This window comes from Astyanax mexicanus, chromosome 2, assembly GCF_023375975.1.
Source record: "Astyanax mexicanus isolate ESR-SI-001 chromosome 2, AstMex3_surface, whole genome shotgun sequence".
NCBI lineage: Eukaryota > Metazoa > Chordata > Actinopteri > Characiformes > Acestrorhamphidae > Astyanax > Astyanax mexicanus.
In genome coordinates this window covers 55788434-55799100 of record NC_064409.1, presented here as the reverse complement: position 1 = coordinate 55799100, position 10667 = coordinate 55788434, and the positions used below count along the sequence as shown (strand labels likewise).

Genomic DNA, 10667 nt, shown 5'->3' with positions numbered 1-10667 from the left:
TTTAATGATACATAAAAATAATGTATTACGTCCATAGAAAAAAACATTGGGGTAACACTGAATGAAACGCAGGGTCTACCCTTCAGAGAGGTAGAATTGTACATGGTGATTCCTATAATAGCGGTCTGAGTTTGAAAGAAAGATTGAATTGGCTAGGGAGAAACACTGAATATGATGCATTTGCAGCGATTAGGCTAGTCCATGTGCTGGTGCTACAATTACCAGACATTTCATAAAGAGACCAAGCATTATTTCCACAGAAAGCAATCAAAAGCACATAGAGTATTTTACATTTTACCTATACTTGGCATATAAAACAAACTAACAATTTAATAAAAACATTAAACCCCCATTACCCATAAACATAAGAACAGCCTAAAGCAATCAGAAACCAAAAATGTCTTGATTCATCTGTCTTAACAGCCAATTACACATAAAAGGCAGGGAAAAAAAAAAAAAAAAAAAAGGTTGTGATTTACATTATTTTCACGTCCTCCCCTCCCAACCCAAATATGCTACGCATCTTACAGGTGACTGGATATGTTCACTTTTTTTAACCAGTCAATCAAAAGCATTTAAAAAATAAAGCATAAAAGAGAAGCCGTTTAAAAATAAAACTTCAAACCTATTGTAAAAATCAATAAAAAGTCAGCATGTCTATCAAACAAGCCTTCCAACTAAAAGGAATGCATGTTGAACTCAAGAGCGAAAGGAACGTTTTACAAACCTGACAGGAAAATACATATGTACAAATGTTATATATACATATACACACATAACTGAATATGTATATATTTATATGTTTATGAATTCTTAATTAACTGGCCATTCCTGTTGAAAAGTTGATGGCTAGTAAGGGCAGAGTGTCCCTTTGAGCACCAAAAGGAGTGACATCAGTCCTCTTCTCCACAGCGCTGTACATAAAAGTCCAATTTAGGCAAAAAAAAAAAAAAAGAAATCGTTAAGAGTGTCCTCTGTTGTCAAGCCCAGGCTTATCAAATATTTGTTTAGAGGCCAGGCAGTCAAAGCTGAGGAATTGTTCTTTCCTTCAATTACATTTACATGTTTATATAAAATGTATGCATACTCCAAATTCCTTTTTTTTTTTTTAAACCTTTGTTGAGAACCCACCCCATCCCCACATAAAACATAGCCAGTAAAGGTAAATCTGTAGTTGAAATCCTCATTAGAGTTCGTAGTCCTGTATACTTTTGTCCCCTTTTTTGAAAACTCCAATTCATTAAAACAGTCAGCTTGGTCCACAAGTTTTGAGACACCTCAATCCGGGGGTAAAAGGTCATGTAAGCGAAACTTCTCTCTTATGTGAGGGCGAACATCCTCATTCTGCAAAAGAGGATCGAAGACATGGAACAATAAATAATCTAAACATTCAACAGGAGGCTGAGGCATTACGGTACATATCCCACTCCAAGCACACACCCCCAACTTACCAATTCCACCAGATTCTCCAAGAACGGGACTAGCTTGAGGAGCTCATTGTCATTTTTGTCCACAAACCAACTCTCAATAGGAATCCCGTTAGACAGCTGTAAAGAAAGATATATTTTGAGCATCAAAATATTCTCACTTAAACAAACCAACCAAGCAAAAAAGCAACCAACCTGATATGCGAAGGCTTGTGGCGAGTTGTCGATTATTATCGTCTTGGACAAATCTCTCCCAAGTATGTTTAGGTCTTTTATGTAGTTTCCTTGGACACACACACAGTGCTCACGAAACAATCTGTGCCTGACAACGAAAAAAAAAAACAGAAAAAAAAAACAAAAAAAAAAACAAACAGGGCTAATCAATTTTGTACTGAAGTACCCCTTGCTTTCTATTAAAAAGTGAAAAATGCTTAAAAGGTCTGTCAACATTTCAAGTTTTGGTGGCACAATGAAGACAACAAGACATAAGCAAATCAACTGACCTAACCAACTGTTTCTTAGGATCCAGAATGTTCAACAACTTGTCAGCATACACCTTCTTGGAAGCAGTAAAAAGAATTATCTGTGAAAGAGAGATTTTGATTTTAGTGCCAGAAAATCTAAACACCACTTTGATAGAACATGAGTTTTCTTCTAATGTCATCATACTCTAACTAAACATATACATATAGTTATGCAATGCTACCATTAGAGTATTTGTCTATAAAAAAAATTAAAACACACTTGTATTACAAAAGATATACTACTAATATTTCATTATTTTCCAATATTTTATACAATCTAAAAAACAAAAGCTTAATCCTATTTGAAGAGCAACGTAGACAAGGTGTGAATATAAAACACAAATGTCACCTCATAAATTTGAGACATGCGTTCCAAGAATTCTCTAAAGAATGGTCGCAACCGGACATATACCTGAAAAAGAAAATAGTAAATGAAAATAAATTCAGAAAAATGTTATGCAGAGAAGTCTACTAGCAAATCTGTAAGATGTACCACAAAACTGTATGTTTGTGTTAGCTTTCAAGTATAAAGTGAGGATTATGTTCCTTACCTCCCCAAATTGCTGGTTAAAATAATCCCAAATCATTATCACAATTAGCTGAACATTTTATCTTGATGACATTTTTTTTAAATAAACAAATTACAAAAAGGGGCTGTCACAACAAAAATATTTTTGGACAATGTATTGTCCCAGAAATAATTGCAATAAAATAACACTACTGTCATTTTAAAACCAATTTAGACTAATTGTTTGGGAGATTTTTTTTGGAATTCTGTACTTACCTGCCAATAATTTATAGCATAGCATATTTTGAAAAGCTGCTTATTTTTTTTTTTAAACCACCTACTAGTCTTGAGTAATAAAGTAACGTTTGGTTACAAGTATGTAACCCAACTTGAAACACAATGGACAATACCAAGGTCATCAAAAAAAATACAAAGTCATATATTGTGCAATACATCAATAACTAATTATTATTCTAATTATTGTTCAAGCTCTCCTCCATGATGCAGACAGGATGGGCAAGAGTCACACAACTACACATTGTAGAAAGAGGACAATGACAATAATAATAATAAAAATAAATATATTTTTTTGATACACACAATCACTGCTGCCATGAGCAGACAGCTGGAGTTTTCCCCCATCCCTTTTTTCCCCAGTGTATAATTACTACCATCCTTTGCTGCTTGCATAGTTATTTTAGCCCTGAGTTTACAGTATGTTTGCACAGACTGTAGTTTGTATTCATCCACTGTGTGCACTGTTGTCTGCTTTAGCTCCATTTTACATGCAACTTGTTTTTTTGCATAGCACTACTGTTTCATTCTTCTCACATGACTGCAATAGCCCAAGCTCACCTTTAAGTTGTAAGGCCTATTAAGGAACCCTAAAACCCCATCATCTTTACTTTTTAGAAACATATTTTTATTATATCAATGTGTGCAATGTTTACAATAACATTTTTTGTATCGGAAGAAAAAAGGTTAAATGAACAACCACATCACCTAGACAAGGTAGCTAGATACAAGGTTTTGATTAATAGTGGAATATATGGTATTACTTTACTTTATTTAAAAAATACTGAAGAGAGTGTGTGTTTAAGCTTGGATAAAGATAACCTTCATGAATACCTGGTAAATGACATCTTGGAAAAGCACAGGGAAAGTCAAGGCTGCATCTTCCAGCTCATTCAGGCTACAGTGAACCAAAGTCTCATCCTAAAAGATGAACAAATGTATTAAGTAGCAGATTCAGTAAATGCAAATCAAATCACTTTATGCCAAGTTTTAATGATACTGTATTGTCCCCAAATAATGCAGAGAATAATTGTGTAAAGCTTTATTGATATAATTAAAAGTACAATCAGTTCAACCAAAGATAATCAAAACATTAGGTATAATTAAATTAAATGGAGATTTTTTTTCACTCCTTCACTTTTACAACCCTTCAAAGCACAAACACAATAAAAAAAAATGACTCACCAGATCCAGGACGAGAGAGAACTCTGGTGTACTCCTGGTCTTGAGTGGAAGTGCTGGCTTGCGTGTAAGCTGCTCCTCAGTCAGCGGCGGTACATGTTTAATGAAGAAATAGCTGTGGAGACCATAGAAATTAGATACTAAAAACACCAGTGAGCATCAAAAGCCTTGCTGATTATTGTTCTTGATCTTTTTTTACTTACGGATCAAAGACCTCCCAATCTTCTTCATATGTCCCCTCTGCAGGAGGGGATGGTGGGGCATCAGGATAATTGCTGTTTGATCCCACAGCTATCAGAAAAGTTTGAAAAGTTTTTACTTACCATTTTTTTTAAACGAGTCACACAACATGCTTTTTGTACAAAAACTTATCTACAAACAGGCTACTTATTTTTAAACATTCACCTGTCAAAGGTGGCATATCAGTCTCAGTGGCAATTTCCCCCTCCTCCACTGTTGTGTCTGTCGGCAGCAAAGGTCTTGAGTTTAGCGCTGGATCAAACGTTATGTCTCTACTACCATCTGTGGTAGTGCTAGTGGGAGTCTCTTCCAGTTGTTCCATGTCCAGCTGCTTCACTATCTCCTCAGCCTCGACCGCCTGCCCAGGAGAATCTGAGCCCAACGTAGCTAGTGGTCAAGGAAAAGATTAGAATAATGTTTACTCTAAAAGTGTTAAAGTTATTGCCGTGAAAAAATAAAAAAAAAACTAAACTATGGACACTATATCCTTAAACTAACACTAACCGATAAAACATTCAGTTTAGTATTGTTCAGCAAACGTTTACATTGAACTAGCAAAGCCACAGATACTTTGAACTAGCAGAATTCTGCTCCTTAATTAATTCAAATTAGTTTGAATTTTTGTTACTTTTTGAATTTTATACTGACTATTAATGACATGCTTTAAATTTAAAGTTTTAAATTATGGGAATAATTGCCTGATTCCAAGCTTTTTTGTCAAAATTAGTCATTAGCAGCCATATACTAGAACCCGTATAGCAATCTTAAGAACCTAAGAACCAGATTAACAACCTAGGTTATTGTTAAGGAATGGTCTCTGAACTACACTAACTTTCCTTGGAGTAATAATGCTTTTATTCATTGATTTTTCATTTTTAGGAAGAAACAAAATAAATCAGGACAAAATACAAACATACCATTTTTGTTGGCTGGCGAGAAGAAGTTGAAAACAGGAGAAAATATAGTTCCCAGCAATGTGGTGCGGGGCGGGCTGCTAGGAGTGTCTGTCTGCACTTCCAGCTTTCCATTAGGCTTCACCAGTTTACTCTCACATGCCATGGTGTCTGAGGAGGAAAGAGTTAGCAGCTCATACTTTAAGAGACATTCTAACATTAACTAGTGATAGTTTCCTAAATTGTATGCAAATGATCATATAACACTTGGAAAAAATATATAAAAATGCCCAGTAAAAGCACTGTTTACATTGTAGTACTAAATCTTTGAGAGGTCATACTAATTTAGTACTGACACTTATTCAATACTTGATTAAAATATTGCTATATTGTATTCTAACACACCTCCATTGGCAGGACCTTTCCTACGAGTTCTAGGGTTAGTTCTGCTGGGCAGGTTCCCAGTGGGTGGGGTGGACGTGATCAAGTTACTGTCAGAGTCACAGTCGACACGGCTCCTCTTAGCAGGGGTACACTGCTCCACCTAACAAAACAGAAAGAATGGCCATGTGATTTAATCATTTAATTTCAATCAATCAATCAACCAATCAATAAAAAATAAATAAACACGTGATGGCTTTAATACTAATGTTAATACATGTCATAATAACTAATAATGTGAATTATGCTATGTGAGAAAATTCAAGCTCCAGACCTTGACAGCATTGCCCCTAATGAATCTCTTGATGGTGGAGAAGATGCCAGTATCACTTTTCTGCATCCTGGCTCCTCCTGAGGGCCTTGTGTGCTCCACCTCGGAGTGCTTCCTCTTAGCCTTGGTGGTCCGGGCTGGTTGGGTAGGACTCGGCTGCTGAGATGCTTTGCGCACTCTCAGCCTCATTGTCCCAAAAGTTACATGTAAGACTGGAAGAGAAGAAAGGATTATTTTGTATCACATACTTTAAATGTAAAAAGGTTAGTTCTCTGTGGAAAGACTTATTCAGTACAGACAATGATATAGAACACAAATAACTTTTTAATATATATAACTAACTGGTTTTATACACAAGTGTAAGAATAACAAAACTGCTGAGAGTTGTTTTATATTCTTAAGGCTGAATCAAGTTTATTTATTGTTCCCTTAATTGCAAACAACCCAAAAAATACACCTAATTACGTGCATGTTATGAGTGTTATGTAGCAAATGTAGATTTATTAATATTTGTCATTTTTTAAAATACTATTTGTATTTATTTTAACCCAAAAGAACCCACGATAATTTGCATCACAGACCCTTTAGAGTTTATGTAAAATTCCTTACAACACTTTAATTCTTTAAATTCAAGTTATTGCAAAATTGTTGTACCATGTTACATTTTGCAATAACCATAAAATGTTAACAGTCGTGCACAAACACAAATGAGCTGTTTTATTCATTTAACATTTAAAGAACTTCATGCACTCGTTTACTCTACAAGCCTTAAGCTTTTATACCACTATATTGCACCAATGCTATACAGGTTCTATTTACAATGGTACCGTCATTCCATCTTGATCCTCTCCAATCACTATTGCACTATCCTCTTATGTCTAATGTCTCACATATGGCTATATCTGTGACCTTGTTGTATTGTTATATTTTTATTTTGCTGCATTTGTTGTAACTTTGGGAAGGAAAGTAACGTAATCTGACAAACGTATTGACAATAAAACTACTTGACTGATTTAATTTCCGATTTTGTATCGATATTCAGAACTGGGTCTGGCTCTTATGGGTTAAAATTATTTATATAGCATGTTTGTGCTTATTTGTACAGCATGCGTTGATTAATTATAAGATTAAAAATATTATAGTATTTGGGAATTCAGTTACTGCACAGTTGCCTTGTTTACATTAACGTTAGGTGAAGTGACTTGAAACTGAGGGCATGACTGTAAACTACAAGGCACCCCTCACATCACTTAACAATGTAAAACCCGAGCTGCTTGACAGATACTCTGGGAGAACAGTGTTTCAGCGTTTTAGTGTGTCTCAAACACAGGTTAATAAGAAGAGAAACTGTCCACACGCGGCTAGAGAACTTGAGTAGCGGACAAAGTGGGCGGGGTGAAACATGTCTTCTTGGAGAGCAGCTAGCGCGTCTCTCTTAACCTGAAGCTAATTTTGTTTCTAGCTATTTAGCTTAGCTAGCAAACTAAGAGCAGCAAACGTACCACTACCATGCAAACAAATAAGCCCGGGAGAACACGGCTAGATCGGTTGTTAATAAAAGTAAACGGGTGTTGCGATGAAATGACTAGGTTGCGCTGGGTTGAAAACATTAAGAAATACAAACGACTCGTAATCTAGCGCTAGCTGGCTGAGCTAACTAGCTAGTTAGTTAGCTAACTCAGAGTAGGCTAATTTAAATTAGCTTGCGTTAACTCCTGTTTATCTCTATACGTTGAGAGATAAATAAATAAATGTTCTGACCTATAGTCATTCGTGGTTCGGATGGGCACTGTAATTAAACGCTGTTAATATTAATCACCTGACATCGCGTTTTTGAACAACGATGTCCTGCTGCTAATGCTGCTAGCGTTAGCCTGCTAACATTAGCCCGCTAACAGGCTAGCTGGCTGTTCAAATTCCAGCTGTCTGGCGACGTCGCTGCTGCGTCGTTAGCGGAGCGGAGAACAGCAGCAGCGCTAACTACAAATCTCACGGCGGGGAAACGACACGCACTCCGGGGGCGCGTTCAAAATCTCCCCCGCCGCCGTGTTTCTTTCTGCACAGTAAAACCGAACCCGCACCGAGTCGCCATGAGACACAGCGCAGCCGAGGCGGGTAGACGCGGGATTTGAACCCGCACCGCAGCCGTGGCGCACGGGTACGTTTTTTTTGCAGGGTAGCCCCGAATGTTGGCACGCCGCTCTCAGCACGCCGCTTTACTTACACGCCAAGTGTTAACGCCGGTACAGTCCTGAGGTGGCCGCGGAGCCAGCCACAACGGCGGAGACCGCGGTAAACGTCTCTGTCCTTCACCCGTCCGTCCAGTATGAGTCACGAAGAGACAGATAGCTTTCCTACGGCTTCTCGGGACGCCATTTCCCGCCTCCTCACCGAGACGCTCTTGAAAGAACCCGGATGATAATGAATGCACCATGTTGCGCATGAGCAAAAGTTTGAGCTGAGCTTCACCTGCATTTCTCTCTCTCACTCACACTTACACACTCACACGCTGTACAAACTACTCACTGTATACACACTGCGGAAAGAAACTCCAACACAACACAAAAGTAGAAATATAAACAAAACTCAGACACTTTCGAGTTACTCTAAAAAATGTACTAGATGTACAATATTCAGAAATGAATTAAGGACCCCTAAATTCCAATTAATGCAAGAAGTAGAACTGGAATTCTATGAAATTTACACAAATTTATAATACGTAATTAAGGTGTATTTAACAGTGAAGCTTTACAGTAGGCCTATTATATTACATATGATTTAACATGAATTTCACACAGATATCAATGCATGGACCACAAATAAAAAACAAAAACCTTCTCTATTGAACAGATAACTTTAAACTGTGGAAATTGATAGGAGAGCACATTCCCAGAATACCTTGCTTTATTGAAAATGCTTGTCCAAACAATTAGGTAATTTGAGGAACTGTTGACTATTAGATCCAACAAAATTTAAGCAGTAATACACAAGAGTGAGTGCTATAATAAGTAATCTTGGCACTGTGTATTAATGAGATCATACCACAGTTCCATTATCACTGTTTATTGAAAGATTATGAGTTAAAGAAAATACGATATGTTTGGTTATAAAAACTCTGCGAGTGTTTGCACCTGTGCTGTTTGGCTTGTAAGCGCTGCATCATTGCTAGGTTACCTGTATATGGTGAAGGAATACATAGAGAGCTTCGGTTACAGTGCATGATAACCGGCTGATAACGGCACTCACAGAACACCTCTCAGTCAATCACATTGCAGGGATGAAACTAACTGTGATATAATACCCTGCAAAATACTGTAATAAATGATTATTACGTTTACATTACATTTATTTAATTTGATTACTTTGAAATGAAGATATTGCTAATTATTCAACATTAAGGGAACAAATGCTTAATCCTAGTGTCCGCTTAACTTTGAAAAAAAAAATGTATGTTGAATATTTCACATTTTCACTGATATGTAATAAGAATGAATTTCTCTAAATTACAATGAATTCAATTAAAGCAATTGAATTGATTTAAATTCTGAATTTCGCAAAGCCCTGATAAGATTGTATGGAAAACTTTATGTATTTCATTTTGTTTATTAAGTATAAAAGAAATAGGTTACCAGTCTATTCACATTGCAAAATTACAGTATTTACAAAAAAGCCATTTGTTGAGTGTTTACTACTTACCATATTCTGTTTTATTAGCATTGCAATTGCATTCCAAGCATTTAAACAGTGTGTAGTTTATATTTGGCAGAAAAGAATTCGGAAAGTAAGACCAACTAGATTTTTTAGCAGGAGTAAAAGATTTGATACAAAGCCAACAGAGTGTGGACAATCCTACCCATCCCTCACACAGACTCTTCTCACTGATGATTTCTGGCAGAAGATACTGGCGCATTCAAGCATCCACTATCAGACTCAGCTTCTTCCTCCAGGCAATTGGACTGCTCAACCCAACAGCAATAGAATTAAACCATTGTTCTGGGCAAACATAATTTATTTGTACTGGGTACTTGTACTCAGTTGGAATGACAATAAAAGTATCTTGACTTGACTTGATAAGGAACAGAAAAAGGCACATATTCATATAAGCTAAAATATGTCCAATTAATTTTTCTTTTACATTTTTGGTGTTGACTCTGACTCCATCCTACATCAGGATCCAATAGATACAACTCTTTTGGCATCATTTATTAAGTTGGCTTGGAAAAGCCAACTTATTGTTCTTCGTAATCTTCTTATTCCATTTTATTATTATTATTCTCTTCGCAAAATTTAATCACTATCTCCTCCTAGGGCTTTTAACGTAGAAACTCGAAACTTTACAGGACCCGATTAGGTTGCTTGTGCTTTTTGAAGCGATATATCGTACGGTTTTCGTAAAAACTTCGTAAACGTACGCTTTTTTTCCCCATAGGAATGAATGGGGGAGAATTTTGAACGGCCGTGAACGTCACAATTTTTGAGATACGAAGACGTAATTCAGCTGTTCTATAAAACTTACCGCGTTCTTTCCGAAAATATGCTTTACGAAATGATGCCACATATGGTTTTCGTACAATTGTCGTACGAAGTTTTCCCATAGAAATGAATGGGGGGCCCAGAGTTCCATCTCACACACGAGCAGCTCTGCGCACGGAACCCCTTCTCTCCCCTGCTCCTCCAGTACTGTGAGTGTATGGAGGAGCTGCTGTATGGAGCAGCTATCAGTCAAAAGTTTGGACACCCCGGCACCCCAGCCAGGGCTTAGCAACCACCTAATAACTGCCTAGCAACCACTGAGCAACCACCTGGAAAACGTTAGCAACTGCCTAGCAACCACTTAGCAACTGCCTAGCAACCACCTGGAATACGTTAGCAACTGCCTAGCAACCA

General features: G+C 37.0%; 1 protein-coding gene across 1 annotated transcript; it reads right to left on the bottom strand.

Moving 5' to 3' along the window:
• On the bottom strand, positions 1-8192 carry ctdspl2a (CTD (carboxy-terminal domain, RNA polymerase II, polypeptide A) small phosphatase like 2a). Its single transcript, XM_007246519.4, has 13 exons — positions 8005-8192; positions 5784-5992; positions 5474-5612; positions 5093-5239; positions 4341-4562; positions 4139-4226; positions 3939-4050; positions 3588-3674; positions 2301-2363; positions 1931-2010; positions 1623-1749; positions 1452-1547; positions 1-1344 (listed from the first exon to the last, which is right to left on the bottom strand). The coding sequence occupies exons 2-13, from the start codon at positions 5967-5969 to the stop codon at positions 1279-1281; spliced, it is 1413 nt and encodes a 470-aa protein (XP_007246581.2). The 5' UTR covers positions 5970-5992; positions 8005-8192; the 3' UTR covers positions 1-1278.
• Between the last annotated feature and the right edge of the window lie 2475 nt (positions 8193-10667).